The following is a 22,381-nucleotide window of genomic DNA, read 5'->3' on the forward strand; positions in this document are numbered from 1 at the left end:
TTCTGCAAAAATACGTAATATACATATAAATGCCCTCGAGGGAAACGAGACGTGGTTTTTTCTTGTAATCTATCGCGTCTGCCGTCATAAACTGCGCAAAAATAATTCGGCATTAGGAGGCACCTTCCTTAGTGAGTTAGACTGCGTGAAAGCAGCGAGAAAGTGGAGAATCGGGTGCGAGCGCGAAGCGAGGGAGCGCAAGGAGGGGATAAGGCTTCTTTTCCCCTGCCCTCCCCTTGCTTCGCTCATGCGACAGATTGCCGTCTTTCCTCCCCCTTCCAGCGCACGCGAGCTATTAACGAGCGTGTTTTCACAAACAGAAATAATCCACCACCATTTCGTATTTTTAATGGAAACATACTCTTTATTAACAAGTTCCTTTTATTAAAAAGCTTAGCAAAATATCTTCGCTAGCAGTCTACGCTACTTTGGAAAAAATTACCTACTTCAACAAAAACAAAATTTGATAAAAACAAAAATCGTAAAATACTTTACAACAAGTGTAAAAAGTTAGTTCAATATTATCCGCGACTACGCAGCTAATCAAGCAAGCAATGACACTTAGCAAGAGCTTTAAAACTTGTACAACAAGCTGAAAAGCGAAAACCGGCCAGAAGACATTGCACTCCATTTCTCAAAACTTCCTGCGGCATTTCGGTCCCAAGAACTGATCTGAAGTGAAATGTTTCAGCGCAGGCCATATTTCGCTTTCGTATCTGAAAGTCCGGCTTCCCGCTTCTAATTTCTAAGAAGACCTAGTTTAAACAAAATTTTTACAATTTTTATAAAAATTAACTTCAAGGGGAGAGGTCACAATTTTTCAGTTCGGCTATTCTTGTCTGGCTCGAAAGTAATCAGGATATTTTTCCTGTAATAACGAACAGCTCACAAGAATAAAATACCCATAAAAATAAAAGGTAAAAGGCCACATAAAGTAATAACTAAAAATATGACCACGCCCCTTAAAAAACGATACTATACCTCGCGCATTGTTTCAATCACTAAAAGACCCTTAAAAAGCATTTTCATGTTTCCTATACCTTCAATCATAACTATGCCTATTACATTCCATGAAAGCGATATACGTTATCATATTCGTATGCCACCCAAACAAGCTAAGAAGGTAAAATTCTGATAGCATTAAGTATGACAATTTACGGAAAAGTTTCATCTTCTACCTAGAAACATTGAGCAGACTTTCGCGATCCTAAACGCCTTGCGGCTATAAAACAAATGTACAATGTTATTTTTTAGCTCACAGTAAAAAGGTCCTAGTTTTCTAAAAGCATACACTCGTCCCGTTAACGGGCGGTGCCTACAAATTCTCCATTTGCCGGAGCACCGTTAAGGAGGCGAGTTAAAAGTGATAAGAAATCTCCAGACCCTCGCACAGGAGCTACAACTTTGGGATACAGTTTTTTTAAGTACGGTCAACTCCAAACTTGGGTAACTAAGGGGATCAGCAGACACTAGCCGTTTCAAAATGATGGAATGATTGAAGTAAATCAGAGGCAACTCCACATATTAGTTTAAGAGAAACGTCACTTACGGAGGAGTCCATTAAAAGCTATGGAGTTGATTGTACCGTCAAATCGAACAGCGTGAGTACTTCATAAATGCGACGGTTGCTTATGATGCCGGTTAGATTTGCCGATATTCGCAACTGTCTCTTAAAAGTCAACTGCACTAAGAAACTCAGGGTTGCATCTCAAACCGCTGCTTACGTAAGTTGTTATACTACAGCTGCGGTTTATTCCTGGAGAAGTCGAGTTATGTACAAAACGGTAGTTACAAGCTAACCAGAATTAATCTTCCTCGTTGAAAATGCGGTTGAGGTTGTCGAATTTCCTGCCCCACTCTTGCAAGAAAGCGAATTCCTGTTCCTCCTCCTCGTCCGGTTCCTCGTCGCTGTCTCCCAGCTCACTCAAGTCGTCCACATCAGAATCATCACCCTCATAGCGATAAATATGGAGCTCGTCAATGGACAGGATGTACTCGCCGTCGGCCTCGTGTACACGCGTGTCGATAAACTGCTTGACGTCGATGCTGTCTGGATGCACCACTCGCCGCTTGGTAACTGTAGTTACTCCGTGATGTAAGCCAGCACCAGGTATCGCTCCTTGTAGAAGAGGTTTGTTCTCCGCTACAGTGAACTCTTCTTCACCATTGCTGGCGCCGTCCTTAAACTTGCCGTAACCAGTGCCGCCTGTACCCGCAATGCCGTTCTCAACATATGTGTACTTCATAAGCGTCGTGATGTCGTAGCCGAAGTTGTCTTCCTCGCCGGCGCCTTCGTCGTGGTACGGTCGCACGTTGTCGTGAACGTGCCCATCTTCGACTACCGCCACAACAGTGGGCTCTGGACGCCGCTTGAGAAGCACGGCAGCGATGATGATCAAAATTACCAAGATAATGACCAGAATGCACGCAATGACTGCAGGGTTCGCCCATCTGCTGCCTGGTCGTTGGCCTGGGTAAAATAAAAAAAAGAACGTACATCAAACATTTCTATCTGGAGGAAAAAAGTAACATTACGAGGCTACAGAATGGGCATTCGACCGACGCTAACACCAAATTACGTGGCATGAAACCATTAAGAATATTACAGCTTCCCGCTGCATTTTGTTGTGTCTTCTTTAAGTAAAGATGGAGACCTGGGGTGAGTTGCATAAAATTTAACGTCGGGCGTAACTGCTAACGCCAGACCTTCATCCCAGTCACATTCAGTATTTTAACGTCTGACGATAGCATTTACGCCCACCGTTAGCCCTTTCCCTACCAAGCTTTTTGGCCCATTTTTCGAAAACGGTAAAGAAAAACCCAGCTTGCTAATGTAATATACCGTTTGAAAGGTCTTGATGAGTGTAATTCATTTCTAAAATCAAGATAACTTAAGGAAGTCACGTCTTTGATAGAAATGGTTTTAAAACGAGAAAAAATTTCACAGATCGACTCATATAATAGGTATACCTCAAAACTGTAGCTTATTTTGCAGCTTTTGATGCATAGAACACTCTGAGATATGTGAGAGTCTGTAAATGCATTAGATGAAAATATTTAACAAATCATAGGGGTGGTAAACCAAATCATAGATACCTGAGGGTACCATTTTTTCTTTTGAAATGCAAAGATCTTTCCGAGCCCAATGTACTGACAAAATGTCACTGTAATTGAGCAAATACTGACCACGTTATGAGTTCAGGACCCACTATAGTGGGTCTCGGTCTCGGTAGGGAAAGGGTTAAGTTTTATGCAACTCGTCCCAGAAGTCAAGCCACTCGCCAGCCCTCAAGTATTTGTGTTCTGTTGAAATTTCAGCCGATGATAACATCTCTTTCAGACAGTGAAATTCGCAGGTAGCTGGCTCTTTGCAACATCCCTGACCAAGAGGCCATGATTGTCTGCCTTAAAACAAAAAACATCCTGATATATAACGAACCTGGTCTTGGTTCCGTGACGTATACTGTGCATTTGGATCCAGTCAATCCAGGAGGGCATATACAGTAAGGCACTGCCGCGCTGACACATGTGCCACCGTTTTTACACTCGTTTGTAGCACACGGACAGGGAAACTCGACATTCTGACGTCGTGCTTCTACCGAGGGATCGCCATCCAAATCTATACCATTGTAACTGTTTGATGCAGTGCAACCTAAAAGACAATGGGGCGACAATTAAGATTAGTTGTCATACGACTGATTGCGAATGCCGTATCACTGCACCATGTTAAGAAAATAAAGGCGAGGAAACATGCTAGAACTTAACAGCAGGCGGATTGAAAAACAACTTGTTCGCAGACCTTCTAATCAAGACAAAAATCGGGAAGGTTGGATTTGATGAAGGTGAATTCAAACCTCAACTCAGTGTTAGTTGTGGTGATACAGGAACACGCCAAAATGAAAGTGTTGAGTTCTCTCTGCAGTTTAGCCCTTTTACAGTCCCCTATTTCCTCGTGTGATTGTCGAGATCGTATGCTTCGATTGAACTACCGCCATTCTGGTTTGTAATGACGAACGCCACTTGGGGAGAGTACCAAAACTACCCGGGGGTCGGGGGGGGGGGGGGGAAGAGAGGAAAGAGTGCAAAAACTATCCGAAGGGGCCGGGAGTGGGGACGGGGGGAAATGTAGTTTTGGCGCTCTACCCGCGGCAGTTCGATCTCAACAATCACACGAGAAAATAGGGGACGGTTAACAGTCTATCTACATTTTGCTAGACAATATGTCGATTTCTACGTATTCTGTGTAGGAAACTTACAGAAAATGCTTCAAAATAAGGAGAAAGAAGTAAAACGATTTAGACTTAGGACAGAGTTTTCAGTAAACAAAGGGTGACTAAATGAACTAACAGAACGTCACTCACCTCCAAAATCTCCAATCACCTCGACGTCTTGTGCATTATTATTAGTGGTGGCACCCTGAATAGTCCACTCTGTGATACCAGAGCCATACCTCTTGATTGCTCCGTTTGCACCCATGGACGCGGCACCTCCTAAAACAGTGGCTCCAGTTACAGTACCTCCAGATCCAACAGAAGCAATACCACCACCACCTGCTCCTCCACTTCCACCGGAAGCACCACCTGCACCGCCAATTCCACCGGAAACTTTAACTGAACTAATTCTGACCTTACCACTTGAACTATAGCTAGTTCTTATGACTTTGAGATTAACAGAGCCTCCACCAATTTGTGTGCTTTGGCCAGTTCCTGCTATATACACCTTGCCACTATATCCGCTGACTGCTCTCATCCCTCGTAGAGATTTAACTTTCACGGATGCGCTACTGGCGGAAGACACCCAAACTTGTCCACTGGAGCCAACAGTTATCAAGGAACCCATGAACGCTACATTGGAGTAGCTATAACTTGTCAATCCACTTCCCAAACCGCTTGAGATGATGTTGCCATCGGCCGTGCGCAAGATTGCGTTTCCACCACTCTTTACAAAGGCTTCTACGACTCTTACCTAACAAAGTAGATAAATGAATCTCAAGTGATCACCTTGATCATTACAAACCATTACAATTCTCCGTTTTTGTACCGTGGTTCTAGGAACCTCATAATGAAGAAACCTTTGTTGCGGGAGCATTGTCACCGTATTGAAAAAGATTTCCCCGTTTGAGCGCACACGAAACATTTGCTGCTGAAGCATACGTGTTCTGAAAAATCAACTACATTTTCTGGGTGCACAGCTGTGGGCAAACCAAGAAGCGTGGAAACCGCGAATTCTAAAATTTTCCTCACAACTAAACGTTTGATACTGTCCAGTGACAAAGGCATACTTAGACAAAAAAAATACCTTCCGATTACCACTTCGGATTTTTTAGGCCACCAAACCAGATGCATGTCGAAACATCCAGCATACTGTTAGAATTTAATTGTCCATGTGTGGCACATGGGCAATGGGATAAATGGTACATATTAAGCCTCGTTAATACACGAGAATAGCATGTTATTCAGTCAGCGACACAGGCATAATCGGAAAAAGGAAATTCAAGTTCTATCAATGGCAGTCGAACCTACGACCTTCCGATTACTAGTTAGGATGCTCTACCACAGAGCTACAGGAGACTCGTGGGAGCTAAGGCCTTTAAACTAAGTTCATACGACAAACACCCTGTGTACTGTTAAGATTTGGAATAAATATGATGGTATATTTGAAGCCTGATAATACATGATAATGATGTGATTTTCAGTCAGTAACAAACTAAAGTTTCTTCACATGTGCGGCACCTAAGATCACTTGTTGCAGCTTTGAAAGAACTGCTGTCTTTTTCCTATCAATTTTTTCCAGTCTTTTTCCAGGTTTGGGAAACTAGTTTCCAGAATTCCATACTTTTGAAGAATTCCAGACTCTGCACCAACCTTGCCAAGAGTCAAATCTATAGTTCTGAAAGCCACTGAACAGTACGCTGCCGGTGGCGTACGTTAATTTCCCGACAAACGACTGCGTTGGAGGCTACATTTCGTAGAGTTAAATTTGCGATTGTTTCCTATCAACGAGTCAAAGTATTGGTAAGTGAATGATAACAAACCTCAGTGACATTAGGTAAGCCACCAGTGAAGAAGCTTCCTCCGCCCATGTTGAGCAGTTTGTGCAGGCCGCCCGTGGTTCCTTCCACTTTACCATTGTAATCAATCTGAAGGCTAGCACGGTTGCCTTCCCTCTTTACTATCACGGTATGGTACTTGTCATCCGTCACGTTCAGTTGTGGGATTTTCAGAATCTTCATGCGGTCACCCAGACGGAAGATGTACCGTAACACATGGTTCTTGACCTACAATTACCAACAACATCACGCATGTCAACAGGTGAGAACAAGGGAATAAGGAAAATGGCCCGATCAGGAGGCGTTCATATTGAGCCTAAAGAGATGGTGGGGGGAGGGGGGGGGGGTAAAGGTTAAAAGTTCCACCCCACCCCACCCCACCCTTGACGCTAGCTCCAAGATAAGGATAAAGTACAGTGATAGCGGTGCCTTACTTTTCACAACTGTCCAAGAAAAAAATGTCATTTTGCAAAGACTTACGAAGAAAATCAACTCCGATTTACTGTACCTTAAAGGACCCTAGTCAGCCTCCGCCATTTTCGATGCCATCAAAATTATTGATATTGCATGGTGAAGCGAAATCTTATTGCTTAACTGTAAGTTGTGTTCCTGAAAGTATGTTTCATTACCTTTAGTAGTTTCACAGTGATTTCGTTCATTTCGACATGCTCCGAATAAAATGTAATAGCCAAACCCTCGCATATAAACAAAAACAAAGGTGTGGCTGACTAGTAGCAGATGGGCATTTTGTCTGCGCATGATCAACCGGGGGTCTTCTCATGGGCCTATCCGCTGTCATGCGCCTGCTCAGCACGTACGCGGCGCGGTTTTCCCGCCATTTTGCTGGATTAAAAAGGAGAGAGAATGTAAACAATAATGGCGGTCTTTGCGGCGAAATGTTTTTTCGTGATTCAGTGCATCTTACTTCTCTTGCTGTACACAGAGGGTGTGAAAAGATCAAAAGACGGTTGTCTTGTTTGTGGTAGAAAATCGCAGCAAACTGAGTTTAGAAGTGCAAGTGCATACGTGAGCGATTTGGAGAATTGTTTTGGAGCCAAGCTAAGTACGAGTTCAAGTGCAGATATCTGCGAAGGATGCCGAAGGGCTCTTCAAGAGCATAGACGGACTGGACAGACCTTTCAGCACGTTAGTTTTGAAACAAGCTTTTATATCTACATTAACCCATTTGTTTTGCTTCATTTTCATTGTCCGTATGAGCTGTAGTTATATGAGCTTACTGTTGTTGAACATTCAGGAGGCTAATCCCTTTAAAGAAAATAAACATGCCTTGAGTCAACGTTAACACAATCTTGTCTTTTTGTTTGAAAGTTTGTTGGCATGAATGTGAACGAACGTGGACGATTGGCTAAAAAGCGACAGCGTTGGTGTAATAGTAAACAGGCAGAGTCAGATAGTGCTAGGGAGATGGTAGTTTTACCGAAAGAAAAGTATCTAGAAATGGAGCAAAATTTAAAGATTTTATCAGAAAGTAAGTAAACTAAATTATTTGTTTTCATCCAAAGCATTGAAAATCACCTCTTAGGTGAAGAGTAGAGTCTGTATAGTGCATTGGTTTAATCGGGACCATATAATTATGAAGACCATTGCTACATAATTTAAGGACGGTACCGATTAATACCAAAGTATTTTTGTGCGGTTTATTACTATGCGGGAAAAGCAGATCTTAGGAAGGGCTATTGGAATCCAAAAAAAAAAAAATTAGGGGTAACCACGCATTTTTCAGAGATAATTAAACATTAGTATTTCTAAACACCACCAAAATATAAAGCAATGTATAGGATTTTTTCCTAAATTGAAGCCTAATTATCTCTGAAAAATGCATGGTTACCCAAATTTCTTTTGAGATACCAAAAGCATTTGATAAGTTCTGCTTTCTATGTATAGTTTTAAACTGCACAAAATATTCCTGCATTAGTAGGCACCACCTATAGGAAACCCGAGTATCTCACGATGCGCAGAACGTATGCACAGTAACAATAGTAGGCACTGTCCTTAAACTAAAAGATAGCAAAAAGAGACTACGTTTCAAAGACATCCTGGCTTCATTTTCAAACGTAGTCTCTTTTCACTAATTTTTATTTTAAATTTTCTCAAAATCCTTACTTAGTAGAACCATTGCTAAATGCAGCATAAAAAAAGGAGGGTCACATAAAGAAAATTTGGGTAGGTGTAGTCAAACGACATCCTTGTGTAATCAGCTAATAAAGTTTTAAAAATAAACAGTTGACCTTACATTGAATTATTCTGGCAATAATGTGTGGTGCTGACCAATATTGGGAAAATATAACTGCTATATCAAACACGGGTATTTTTTTCATTTTTACCTCAAGTTAATGCTGGTCACAATATTAAGTGTATCAATTGTATTTTTATTTTTCATGTGGGATGTGACTTAAAGCAGGAGCTCCAAATGGTGAAAGCCAAAGTGTACAGTGAATTTATTACAAAAAAAGAAACACATTTGTATGACCCTGACACATTCAGGGAGTTTTGTATTTCTGCAGGAGCTACAAAGTTATTTGATAACATTCTAAGTGCAGTGACAACATCAAGACATTCTTCGGACCGGATAGACCTAAACAAAAAAAGGGTTGTTTCAGTTATATATAACATGTGCTATTGTTTGAGCCCAGCATGTAACCCCCTTCAAATTGACCATGCCCTTTATCTCAGGAGTAGTCAAATCAACCAAGAAGGGTTGGAAACTGAGCACATTATGGGACACTCCTGTGCCAGAAGAACACTAAATAATGTTGTTAATATGATGTCTAAAACCCACTACCAGTCATTTAAAGATTTCATAGATGACGCTATAAAAAACAAGTGGCTGTTAGTCCTCATAATAGATGACTACACCTCAGTTCACACAAAACGGAGGCCACAGGAAGACAAGGCATCTGAGGCTAAATCAATGTGTACTATAGTTGTTAAGGCATTTAAACAAATTCCAGCTATTACTGTGCAACAGGCAAATTTCATGCATGACCCTAACGCAATTGAAATAGAATCATGCCATGGGATAATAACATCTGCATCAAGCATGCATGATCTAAGTTGTTCTTATGCTTCCATCATGCCAGACTGGCTTACAGAAGCTTTTTTCAACCCTGAACTACAACGACAACGTCTAAATATACACCAGTACTGTGAAAGCGACAACGTTCAGACCATGAGGAAAATGGATGATCTACACCTGGCTGATTTTGTTGAATTACAACTTAAGTCAAAGGCTGACTTCGAGGCTGCATATGATGTAGTGATTGGTGCAGGCTTAGGTGATTATATGAGAGAGTTTGTTGTTATCCAGCCTGGAGATTGGCCTTGTCAGTTTTATTGTAGACAAATCATCTACCAGTGTCTAAAGAAATTCATCAGCCACAATCCAGATCTGGACAATGCCATCGATAGACATTTTGATACGAGTGTTTCACATAACCATTCTGCTTATTCATATCCGTCCACTACTGCTTCTGGATATAAGAGCTTTCCCAAGAACTTGACTTCCCACCCATCACTTCTATCCATTGTACCAACTATTGGGCCACTGCACATCTCCCTAAACAGCAGAGAACATGTCATTAATTCTTTTCATTCATTTTTCAAATCTGTATATGAATCAATTTTTCCCAAAAGCAAGTTTGCAGATAACCCTAAACCTTGGAGAATGAGTCTGATACTGGAAATTGTCTATGGAGGGTGGACACTCATACGGCAAACTGTAATGGCAAAGTTCTTTAAATTCAAAGATCTAGAGTATGGAACTCTTCTGAATCTACTGGACAATTACATCCCTCTCGTCCTTTCCATTTACAGCATTTCTTTCAAACTAAATAACTTTGCAGAGTACTTCAGAGCAATGATTAGAATTTGGATAATGTTTACATGCCTAAACCGACGCCACTACAACAAAGCACCGCTTGTATGGATCAACATGTGTTCACACTGAGGAAAATATTCGCCTGAACTTTATAAACTTCTCCGTAATTACATTACAATATTTGATGAATACCCAGTGGAAAACACTCACAGCATTTTACGTGCACAAACAAAGTCTTCAGACAGCGCTGATCAACTCAGAAAAAAAGCAAAGACCATTTTCCAATCCAAAGAGAAACAGTGTAATTTCAGATCTTTCTTTACAGCACCTAAACAATTTTCATTTTCACACAACCAACTACAATTCCTGAAAGTTAAATGTGCTCAGCTGCTTTCTTCTATATTCAAACAACTGTCCCAGACACCAGGGCAGAGTTCATTCTCCTCTGAGGGCAGAAGCAGATACGTAACATTGCCAACAGTGTGTTCAGATAAACCTATGAAAACAAATGTTTTACCACTTGGATTCCATTGTGTAATCAAGCCAGATCCAACAAAGACCTGCGACCTACCAGAATGTGAAATCTCTGAACCTGACGAGGAATGGGTTCTTTTCAATGGTTGCTTCCACTCATTTCATAATGTTTGTATTAAGGAAAGCGCATCTTGCCCTCTATGTAGACATTTTCTGCAACAGAAAGTAAAGGAACTCAGTAAAATTGCTAAACAAGCAATTCTACATTCCGCATCAGACATGCCCGAAATGCTAAATGATAGAAGTGAAATACCAACAACAGCCTCAAATACTGATGAAATTGAAAATGAAAATTTGGCAGTCAGAGGAATGGAGAAGGATGAATTAGAAAAAGTGATTGGGAAACTCAACGATGAAATTTCATGTTTAGAGCCACCACAACATCCACATGTAATTACCAATGGTTACCAACCCCCATCTCAAAGTACTTCTACATCCAGAGCACCTCCACACTGTACCAAATGTCACCACCCAGTCAGAGGACACAGAAGATCTCGCAATTCTTCCAACATTTCATGTAATTTTTGCCCCAACACCACTTGTATTTCAACACCAAGTTCTTCTTCATGTACATGTGACTGGCACAGGGCAAACAAGATAAACAACAGAAAACAGCAAGCCACACAACCAGCACCCCAAACCAATAACTTAACTGTCATTGTAAACCACTACCTTGATGTAAGCGAGTGGCTGTTGCCCCCCCATATTTGCCAATCAGTGATAGGTGGGAGACAGACTGGAAGCAATGCTTGCACTATCATTTCCATGTTAACAGGCCTCCATTTCCTTGAAGAATCTCTTCCAATTCCGAAACAAATCCAAGATCTCAGTCACACTATACCAGTCTACAGCCAGTTACTCTTTAAAGGAAACCACATATACAGCTCTTTTAATCTGCCACCTCAGCAACCAAACCTTGATGTCAAGCAAGTCCTGGAAAAGAAAGATGAAAACTTTCAGAATCTAACTATGATTTCAGACAATGGCTTTTTCTCTCCTCAACATTTGGAAGACTACATTGTGCAACACCATCGCCACAATCCAAAGTTTGCTGCTGTGCTCATAGTACCACCAGATAAGTCAATGGCACTATGCTTCAACCATGCTGTCATGTGCCTTTTTGAAAGTCACTCACATGGTCTACAGGGGGCCATTATATCTACAAGCTGTTCAGGCAATGTCAGTAATTTTGTGCAATACCTAAAAGGAATGGTCATGCGGGACTGGCAGACTCATTTACATGGCGCAAATTTGGCTGTGTTAGGTCTTAAAAGGTGAAAGAAATTTAATAACAAAACAGAATTAAGCACATACTGTACAAATTACAATCATGAGTGCAGAGTTATGTAATGTAATTTAAGCCCAGAAATTGCTCCCTTACCTACACGTACAGTCCCAGGACATCTAATCAAACAAATTAAACAAAGTTTTAATTAAACACTATTGAACTTGATCAAACATAACCAGAAAGATTTCTTAGCTGTTTCTGTGAGTTTGATTGTGTTTGATTGGGCTTGGCAATCAAATCCAATCAAATGATTGAGTTTGACGATTGAATGTTCAATTAGACGTCACAGGCTACAGTTAATTTGACACCAGCACTATGCAGTGGTGAGAAAATAAGGTCTACCCTTGTTTCCTTGATTTGTGGGATCATTGATGCTCCAGTAATGTCATGAATTGTGAAAGAGTTTTCATCAAAACCTTGTTTTACTATCAGACCTTATAAAAAAAAAAACATCTAACACAAAACTGGGTTAGCAAAAGCACTTAATTATGTACATAGAGAGATTTATTTACAAGCCAGATACTTTTTCCAGTATCAGAGGCATATTGAAATCCATTGATTCATTTGTATTTTGATTAATAAACAATGCAGTTTTCTGAGGGTGTACTTCTGGTACCTACCACTTTGTAATTAACTCACAAGATTCTCGTGACAGATACCCCAATCCCTTTATAAATTTGACGAAATAAAGAAAACGAAAATATTGGGAGTGTACGAACGAAATGAAGTAAGCTTTAATATACACTCGATCAATTACTTCCTTCTTGAAATGTCCAGATAAGCTATTAACAGTTTTCCAATATTTTCCCCCAAAACAGTTTAAGTTATGGTATAATGATCATGCTGGTCACATTGTTTGGTTTCAAAACAACACGTTGAGTACCGAAAAGCTCAAGCTTATATTTCGTATGAACCGAGTATCATGTAGAACTGAAGCGGCTCAATTCGAAGTTCTGAAAACAACTACGTAAGCTCAAGTTGGCGTAAGCGCCGAAAGACAACAGCGACAAAAGCAGCTGAAACTACAGGCTCTAAGAATGCGTTAAGTGTAAAGCGCACATTTTTTTAACAGACATAAGTCGAGTATAGCGAAAGACAAATAAATTACCATCGCAATGACAGCAATTTGGAACTGGGGGAACGGTGAAACAAAAAAGATTTATTTACTTTTCTTCTCGAGCTCAAACTTCGAGAAAGGAAACCACTGACACTGAACCTGACAAAACACAGTCACAAAATAATAAGCCACATCTAAATTTTAATGCAGTCTAACTGCAAACAGTAAAAAAGTACATCAATACTTACCTTTCACAGCAGATGTGAACGGCAACTGGACCAAGGAGTTTAGAGATCCACGTCTCAGAAAATCTACTAAAAACTCGCCGGATGCGAATACCCCAAAACAGCCGTGGAATAGCATACCAATCTTGAACGCAGAACATTTTTTATTCCCTCAGATCGTATACCACTGAAAGGAGAGAGGAATGACAACGTTGTCTATAACAATTTAAACTTGGGGGGCCGGTGAAATTTTTAAGCAAATCGACTCTCAATTTGAAGCAAAATCAGTTAAAGATCAAAATTTAGGACTCAAACATGACCGTGCACATAAAGAAAGCTTTCGTGTAATCAATCTACAATCACAAAAACAAAACTTCAACTCCTTGACACTAACCTCACTCGATTGATTTCTTGTAGACACTTCTTGATCCGCAGTCAAACCAGACCAAACCACTCTGCTTTGCACGTTACTACCATTCCTATTCACGCTTTGATCGCTAAAATCTCGCCAACCAAAGTGACAACAAAAACTGTAAATACACTCAGGGATAGGACTTTTGGTAAAAATGTTACTCCCTTTCACGTTTTGCAATGACAGCGTTTCTGAAGCGTCGATCGCCCACTTGCAAAACCGGACAGCGCGCTCTACAGAACAAAATGGCGCCAACCTTGTGTTCGATTGCTTATCTGATGAGCATGCGCAGACAAAATGCCCATCTGCTCTGACTAGTAATAATCTAAGATTAAGGAGCGTGTTCGATGATCTCGATCCCAGGCTCTCTTTCCTTTGCCAAGTTGGTGATGATGTCATCCGCCCCTGCAAAATCTGCGGGGGATGCCAGGCACGCGCCCCAAGATCCATTCATTCGTTGATTGTCCCATACAATCTCGATTCCAAACGCAATTAGGAATGCGTTCTTTCTACGTCGAACGCAATAAATCCTTTGCAAGGTTGTCAGACACGATGTGTAATTCAGTAAATTTTTTTGTAGTGGCATACCGGACAGATTGAACAACTAAACTCGTTGACTACGAAAGCCAAATTTTACTCACATCAATCCTATTGAACTCGGTTCCTAAGCTGTTGGAAGCTAAGAAGATGGTGACATCGGACGAATTAGGTGACACCCTGACCTGTAGGGCAATGTTAGTGAAAAATTCATTTGCCATTGACACCGGTGGAGGAACAAGTTCGCGGCGCTTTCTCTTGGCTGTTTTCACCCGGTATTGAGTAAAGCTATTGGCCTTGTACCAGTTGGCTTGCGTTCCTAATAAGAAAAAACGAGTTTTAATAACACAACTGGACAGTTGACTCTGACCACTGATGACCTTAGGAGAAAATAAAATAAGTTTTGTTTGAAAACTAATTTTTATAATAAAAACTTTGCACTTAGCCTTGCGTTCATGATGAGGTTCAAAGCAACTCGAAAATGACCAATTTCTCTTACTTGATGAACAAGTGGGTCCACTGAAACCAAGATCGCACACGCAGATGCCTTTATCCCACAAAGGTTCGCAGTAACCTTGGTCATTGCAGTTTGGACACGGGTTATTAAGCTTGCAACCCAGCTCCGCGTTCACTTCTTTTAATGGGTTAAACAAATCGTACATAAGACCATTGTCGGTTATGTCTCGGATACAGCCAACGAACCCAGTGTAGCTGATCTTTGGGCTGGCGACTTCGTTCTCCACGCCACCAACTTGAAGAGGACCGAAACCATTCAAGTAACTGCGATGAAAAAAAATGCACAGATAGAATGAGCCGTGGAAAAGATCAATCTGTCCCAGGGACTTAACCAACCATCAAGTCAAAGTAAAGGTAGCAGCGTCAAAGGTTGCGTTCGATTGCCCTTATTCCGGAATAAAAATCAGTGGAATAGCTGTTAAATTTATCTTTTTTTATGTAATATGGGAAGCCATTTCTGTACTGTTATAAGGAATTTCTTTTCATCGTCATATGTATTCCTACTCCGGAGAAGGGTCAAACGAACTCACCCTCAAACTTTCACTACCAATATGGCCTGCGGAGGTGTTGGGGGTATTGTCCGCGCGCGAATCGGTTTATGTCTATGCGGCAAAAGCAGATCTTAGCAAGGGCTACTGGAATCCAAAAAAAAAAAATTGGGCGTAACCATCCATTTTTCAGAGATAATTAAGCAATAATATCTCTAAAAAATGCCAAAATATAAAGCAATGTATGGGATCTTTTCCTAAATTGAAGCTTAATTATCTCTGAAAAAATGCATGGTTACCCCCAATTTTCCTTTTGGATACCAAAAGTATTTGCTAAGTTCTGCTTAATATCCCTATATTAAAAAGCAGCACCCATAGGAAACCCGAGTATCTCGAGATGCGCAGAACGTTTGCGCAGTAACAAAAGTAGGCACCGTCCTTAAATTTGGCAAAGGCAGGTAACCCTGTACGGCAGCATGTCAAATTCAAGGATTACCGACTATTTATGAGTAAGGATCACCGACACTAAGGAGTATGTGCTAATATACCGGGTTAATACACCGACACTTACATTGAAGAGCCCCAGATTTCGCCCTCGATCTCACATGAAGACCTGTCTTCAACAACTTGGCCATCATCCTCCAAAATCTGAGAGTAAGAACATTTGTCAATTCTCAGCGTCACTTTCTGAAAACAAGAAGAAAATGCAATATTTAGACTCAACAATAGTTTGCCATACATGAATGATATAAAGCGGACAAAAAAATGAATAAATATTGAATGAGGAAAAAAAAATGTTGCAAAGCAAACGATACTAAAAGTAAAAGACGGCGGGGTGGTAGCAGGGTGAGATTCAATTCCCATACAAAGGCTGTTCTTCTTTAAAATATGTATGTATGATGTATATTGCATAACGTACACAATATATCTCAGTTAGTACGCGCGGTGTGATTGGTCAATTTTCCGAGCCGTATTTCACTGTACAGCCCGTCAAATTTGAAAGTTGTTCCTTTCCCACGCGCCCGATTAACCTCAGAGATAGAATAAATATCTTACTAACCTCGCTTTCTCGGTCCGTACTGTAAGTTGCGGATCCCTGTTTTTTCCCGTTGATTTATGGCCCGCGTGCTTCGAGCTTGGGCCATAAATCAACTGGAAAAAAACTCGGTCCGTAAATAACAGTACGGAGCTCGAACTCGGTTAGTAATTTTGTAGTAAGAGGTATACATATAATGATAGATGCATATTTTTCAGTCAGTGACACAGGTATACGCCATTAAAAAACTCATTAATAATTCATACGCCCATTGACCAATCAAATGATCGATAATATATCACGTGTAGTGACTTTATATCGAACCTCCTCCTCATTATAATGCGGTGTTTTATCAGCTGATAAAACACTCCTTATTAGTGTGCAGTGTTTTTCTCGTATGCTAATTTCCAACGTTCACAAAAACATAATTGTTATGCACTCTATTGACACACGGTTTTCCAGGAACGTTTTTGAGGCCGTTCAAAACACTCGAAGCACGTGTTTTATCGAGTCTAAAACCACTCGGCGTTTTAAACCCAATAAAACACTCCTGCTCGTTTTTTAAACATTACATAAAAGAAAATCCGAGTTTCCTCCGACGGAAGTCGAACCTACGACCTTCAGATCACTAATTTGCATGTTCTTCTAACGTAGCAGGGCGTGGTAAACCTGGCCCCTGAAGGGGTTCACAAGCAAAAGTACCTGTCACCATTCGCGCTGCCATGTATATATAATACATCAAATCTTGCTTCGTGAAAACTAACTAGGCTTTCACAACAAACAAGTTTACCAAAAAGAAAAAAAAGGCAAGCCAATTAAAAGTACAGTCTTTTCAGGAAAACTCGTGACTAGCGTACCTTGAGTTTTCGAATGATTTGGATGGTATGCCACTTCCTGTCATCCAGTCGATCTCCCTTGTTCATATACAGTTCTAGAGGTGCGTTGGGATGTGGACCAAGGGTGATGACAAGTTTCATAAAACCTTCTACAATCATCAATGCCATCACATCCGGCAGACCATTATTGGCACCTGATAGAGTAAAGTTAACCGCGAGTAAGTGACACAAGCAAATTGCCCGTTCCGCAGTTCATAAAGGGACTGGGTCCTAGTTTACACATTGTTCAAATTGCGTCATGTGAAGAAATTAAACCCATCACCAAAATGACCACATAAAAATTAGTACCTTTGCCAAGTTTGGTTATGTTTCATTGTAACCAGGCTGTAAAAGGTGGCCCAAATTCAATGCAAATGTCTCTAATTCACAGTCTCTAATTTTTCCAATTTTTGAGCCTTCTACCTGGTTGCCATCTGACTAATTTTAATATGATCTTTCTTGTGATGGACTCCGATTTCTGATTAAATGAAAATTTAAAAACTCGTCCCCAGTCTCCATTTGACCAACTGTTTAGGTTTGATCAAAGCTTCCAAAATTCAACTCTGGCCTTGGTCGAGATGAAACAAACCGGCCATTTTAAGACGCAATCCCTTTTTCCGATTTACAGCAAACAGGTATAGGTTTTTAAGAAATATTCGAAGGGGGCCATGTCGTAACTATAGTTCACAGATATACTCCGATCTGATTTTGAATCCCTGGACTTAAGCTGAGCTCATTTTAAGAGATTTGTTCACTGTTCAGAACCTTAAGTCTGTTAATTTTGAAACGTCTACCATACTCTTAAGGTGCTCATGGATTCACATGTTGGTCCAAGAGAGTCTTTGTCCGCTCTCTTTCTCATTACTCTTGAAAAGAGGAAAACATAGCAACTTTATTTATACAACAAGAGAAATCCAGCTAGTGGAGGGAAGGGAAATTTAGAGCCAAGACCTCTGGACTACAAGTCCAGCACCATGACTCAGTACTAGAGTACGCTTTCAACAATAACTAGAAATAACTATTACCTTCATACACAGGTCCTTGGTAAAGTACCAGCCCATTTGCAGTGCCTGTCATGAACTGTAAGGAAATTGAGCTCCGTTCATAAGCAGCCAGTTTCTGCAGCCAGATATAAGAATTGCCTCTGAAAGTTCTGGTGGTGCTCTGACACTCAGGTCCGCGGTAGTCCCGTCCACACTGGCAGATGATACCCTTGGGAAGAGCATTGTGGCAGGTGCCGCCGTGTAGACAGGGCGTCCCTGTTTTACAGTTTTTATCTGGTGGGATGATTGATGAGTACTCAGCTTTCAGTGTGATGTCCATGGATACCACTGTCAAAGAGCTGGACGGGACAGGATTCACTTGGCCAAAGTCACCACTCACTACGGTAAATGCTGCAGACGCATCCACCTTGTTATTGCACTTTCCAACCTTCTGTTGTTCGTAGGCGCACTCGTCAATGCCGATGTCTCCGATCTTCAAATCTGTAGATTTGTAAAAAGAACACATTTAAATAACGAAACCATCGATGCACGCCTATTTCTTTGCTCACTGACCAGTGAACACTGCCTTCGCAGAGAAACCTCTTGGATCATTCAAGTCAAATGCAGTTTTCACTTCCGAGTCTGTACAGACGGGAAGTATACTGAAGTAGCGTTATTCTTTTTTTTCACATTTTCAATTTTATTAAATAATTTAAGGACTATGCTTCATTTTACTACTGCGCATATGTTCTGCGCATCTTGGTATCGGCGGGTCTCTTAAGAACTGTGCCTTCTAAAACAAAGATATTTTTTGCGCAGTTTTTCACTACTGCAGGAAAAGCAGATCTTAACAAGGGTTGTTGAAATCCAAAACGAAAATTAGAGATAACCACGCACTTTTCGGAGATAATAAGCTTAAAAGCTTTCATTTGGGAGGAATATGGCATAAACTGTTTTGCAGTTTACAGCTTTTTCAAATTATTGTTGCTTGATTATTTCTGTAAAATGCGTGGCTACCCCCACTTCAGGTTCTTTTGGGATTCCAAAAGCCCTTGTTAAAAGCTATTATTTTCCGCATAATCATAAACTGTGCAAAAATACTTTAATATTAACACTGGATGCACCGTCCTTAAGACTAAAAGTTTAGGCAATATTGGCTCAACTTACTCAGGTCTATTAGCTTCTGTTCTCCCGCCACCAAAAGCCTCACAACTTCTGTTTTATCCATGAATGAACCACCTGTCAACCGAACAGCTAGTTGAATCTCCACTCCAAATATATCCGCAGCGGGAACTCGCCTGCTTGGGGCCTTTTGGACGCTGAATATCAAAATATTACCGGCACTTTCACCGAATATGGTGGCCAAAACCCCTCTCACTCTAAGGTAGTAATCTGCCACAAAGAAGGCGGTCTTGCGCAGAGCTAGAATTTGTACTGCAACGCTTTGTTGAATCGCAGTGCTGCTGATGCTTTGTACAATGACTGTTACATCGGAAGTCACAGTCTTTGGATAGTTAGGCCCAGGGCGTTGCTTTTGTTCTTCCACATCAATGCTAAACCTGTACTGGCCGTCAGGAATGTTTTCCTTCGCAGTGATATCACCAGTGGCTCCATCTAAAGTAAAAAAATCTTGAGAGGCCATGGCGTACTTATTCCTATCACCTTTATAGTCCACGTCTTGGTAGTAGGCCTTCCCAATAATGCCGCCCGCAAACTCTCCATTATACGCGTTCACTATAATGGTCAAACTTCCATCAAATGGTTCATTCAAGTTCTGGTCATCAATCACTTCAACATACGCGAACGTACTGTTATCCTTGCGAGGACTTCCACTATCGGAAGCCTTTATTGTCAGTGTCCACTCGGTTACCTGTCGAGTAAATGCTCCAATAGAGTACAACAAAACAGCTGTTTGGGGGTCTTTAGGATCTGGCCTAACATCAAAACGCTTTGCATTGGTTTTTGGATCAGTTGTTTCGACTGTAAACACAAACGGAGGTCCATTACTTGCTTCATCTGGATCATGAGCCCGCACTGTGGTGATGGATTGTTGAAGGCTTGTGTCAGTGGTTACCTTAATGGAACCTTCGTAGTAGCGCGGTACAAACCACGGGCCATTATCGTTGACATCTGCTAAGGTAATGCGCACTAACGCAACACCCTGGAGTCCACCAGTATCTGTAGCTGTGACGGTAAGATTGTACTGAGGTACTGTCTCTCGATCCAGCTGCAGGAGTGTGTAAATGATTCCGATACTGCCATTATTTGGATCGGATTTAATGGCAAACATGTCAGAGTCGTCGCCCTCCGCAATGGCAAACGTGAACTCGGCATTGGTACCCGTGTCTTGATCAACCGCTGTCACCAGTAGCACTGTGTCTCCTGGTCTTACACTCTCCGACACTCTTTTGTTATACTCGGCAGGTACAAAGATCGGTGGGTTGTCATTAGAATCAATAACCTTTATGTAAACAAACGCTGGTTTCTCCGCCTCTCGTGGTGGATTCCCGCGATCACTTACCATAACTGTCAAGTTGTACCACTTCTTTCCATGGTCGAAGTCCAGCATACCCGATACGAGTACAGCGCCCGTTCTCGGGTTTATGTAGAACTCGTACGGGTCGTTACCAGCAGTAATCGTATACTCTAGCTCTGCGTTAGGTCCTTCGTCCTTATCAGTGGCTTGCACCAATGTAAGAAAGACCCCAGGAAGGGCATCCTCTTTCACATTAGCATTGTAAACCGTGGGATTGAATACTGGAGACTGGTCGTTCCCGTCAGAAACTTTAATGGTAGCTGTAACCGTTCCACTTAACGGAGGAGTCCCTTTGTCGGTAGCTTTGACAGTGATTGTGAACTCGTTTTCCGGACTTTCCTTGTCGAGGGTTTCACGGGTAGAAACAATGCCAGAGATGCGATCAATCTCAAACTTGTCTTTAGCGTTATCCACTAGATCGTATACCAACTCCGCGTTAAGACCCTTATCTAGGTCCACAGCTTGAAGAATCATGACACTAGTCCCTGGGTCCAGATTCTCTTCCACATAGCCTACGTAAGGAGGGTTGGGAAAGTACGGAGCGTTGTCATTTACGTCGCCAAGGGTCACTCGTACCAAGGCTTGACCTCTGTGCTTCCCGTCAAAGGCAAAAACAAGAAAGACCACGATTTGGTCCTTTTCTCGATCAAGCTTCTCATTGGCGGTAGTTATCTGACCGGTATTGGCATTGATTGCAAAGTACTTATTTCCTGCAGCATCAAGTGAGTACGTCAGTGGACTCTGGATTTTAGGGCTGTCTAAATCGGTTGCAGTAACCTTTATGACTTTTATGCCAGAGTTGCTGTTTTCATCAACCTGTGCTTCATAAATTAGCTCGGAAAATTGAGGGACATTGTCATTTGTATCAATAACCTGTGGAGACAAAAGGGAATCGTCAGCCAACACTGCAACCTAAAAAACTGTAGGTCTTTAGGATCTTTAACACAGTTGGAGCTGTATATCAAGTAGCTTTATTGTGTCAGGACTAGGGTCCATTGTTTGTGACAAAAACAAACTCACTTATCTCCCCAGCACTATGACCTGGGCTGAGTTGCTCGAAGCATGGTTAGCGCTAACCATTGGTTAAGAGGTATTAAAACCTATAGGTTGTTATGGTATTTAGCCCGGGTTAGCGCTAACCATGTTTCGAGCAACTGGGCCCTGAATGCTTGACAGCAAGTGCTGGATCGGACAAGGGTATTGGTTAGCAGGCAATAAACAAAAGCAAAGACGCGAACAACCTTGTGGGAAGTCGCTGAGCAGACCACAATACTTTGGCGGACCAAAACTCGTCTTATAAACCAATCACTTAGTAAACATTCACTAATAAGACTGGAAACACTACTTCTTCGGAACAGGCGAGTAAATTCATCAATAATTCTTTCACCCAATAAAGTAAAAAAAACATAATGTATAATAATCAATTTGAGATGTTCCGCGTTTCCCTCATTTATTGCTGCTTTTTATTCAACAGGCACTCGTTTAACTTTTTGTATCTAGAGGAGTTTTCAAAATCGTTGAGAACAGGTAAAGTTCACCGTGGAAAAGTTTGCTCTGAGTAAATGCACCGTAATTCTACACGCCAATTCTCCGTAAGCTTCACTGGCTGCCCGTGCGCAAGCGCTCTATGTTTAGGATTTTACTCATTACCCACAAAGTTTTAAATCGTTTAGCACCCAGTTACTTGGCGGAACTTAGTAATCTTCATTAACCGTTAAGGCGTCTTCGTTTTAACGCTTATGACCACCTGCGACTGCACAGACCAATGTTCAGGACTAAGAATTGTGGGGATCGCGCTCTTTCATCTTGTGCAACAGCACTATGGAACAGTCTCCCTCTTAATGTGCGGAGCGCCCCATCAGTTGAGACTTTTAAAGTCAGGCTCAAAACGTTTTTAATTAATAATGAACTTTAGTATCTTGTCATTCTATGTGTCATTAATTTATTTTATTTACTTTCATTAAATTTACTTTTATGTATCATTATGTGTCATTAATTTATTTTATCT

The 22,381-nt window shown here is 41.2% G+C and overlaps 1 protein-coding gene, 1 long non-coding RNA gene and 1 pseudogene across 4 annotated transcripts in view; 1 reads left to right on the forward strand and 2 right to left on the reverse strand.

Moving 5' to 3' along the window:
* Positions 1-336: 336 nt before the first annotated feature.
* The window catches only part of LOC146480457 (protocadherin-like protein), a 43,061-nt gene continuing 21,016 nt past the window's right edge, over positions 337-22,381 (reverse strand). Inside the window, exons 10-19 of the mRNA XM_085109628.1 lie at positions 19,005-21,246; positions 17,880-18,338; positions 16,837-17,009; positions 15,515-15,630; positions 14,439-14,719; positions 14,044-14,258; positions 6,035-6,277; positions 4,362-4,965; positions 3,440-3,652; positions 337-2,470 (exon numbers count right to left, since the gene is read on the reverse strand). Coding sequence (XP_084965754.1) covers positions 1,806-2,470; positions 3,440-3,652; positions 4,362-4,965; positions 6,035-6,277; positions 14,044-14,258; positions 14,439-14,719; positions 15,515-15,630; positions 16,837-17,009; positions 17,880-18,338; positions 19,005-21,246 — 5,211 coding nt within the window. The 3' untranslated portion in view covers positions 337-1,805. The remainder of the gene's footprint in view (positions 2,471-3,439; positions 3,653-4,361; positions 4,966-6,034; positions 6,278-14,043; positions 14,259-14,438; positions 14,720-15,514; positions 15,631-16,836; positions 17,010-17,879; positions 18,339-19,004; positions 21,247-22,381) is intronic.
* On the forward strand, positions 6,926-10,499 carry LOC146480458 (uncharacterized; annotated as a pseudogene).
* LOC146480459 (uncharacterized) lies at positions 8,523-13,709 on the reverse strand. 3 transcript variants are annotated; one of them, XR_014864709.1, is made up of 5 exons: positions 13,385-13,709; positions 13,015-13,177; positions 11,803-11,825; positions 10,459-10,574; positions 8,523-9,626 (listed from the first exon to the last, which is right to left on the reverse strand). It is a non-coding gene; the product is annotated as an uncharacterized LOC146480459 (long non-coding RNA). The 3 variants fall into 3 exon arrangements; XR_014864710.1 differs by lacking the exons at positions 8,523-9,626; positions 10,459-10,574 and adding an exon at positions 11,222-11,354; XR_014864711.1 differs by lacking the exons at positions 8,523-9,626; positions 10,459-10,574; positions 11,803-11,825 and adding an exon at positions 11,221-11,354.

Source organism: Pavona decussata, unplaced genomic scaffold (genome assembly GCF_977016875.1).
Source record: "Pavona decussata unplaced genomic scaffold, jaPavDecu1.1 SCAFFOLD_53, whole genome shotgun sequence".
Classification (NCBI taxonomy): domain Eukaryota; kingdom Metazoa; phylum Cnidaria; class Anthozoa; order Scleractinia; family Agariciidae; genus Pavona; species Pavona decussata.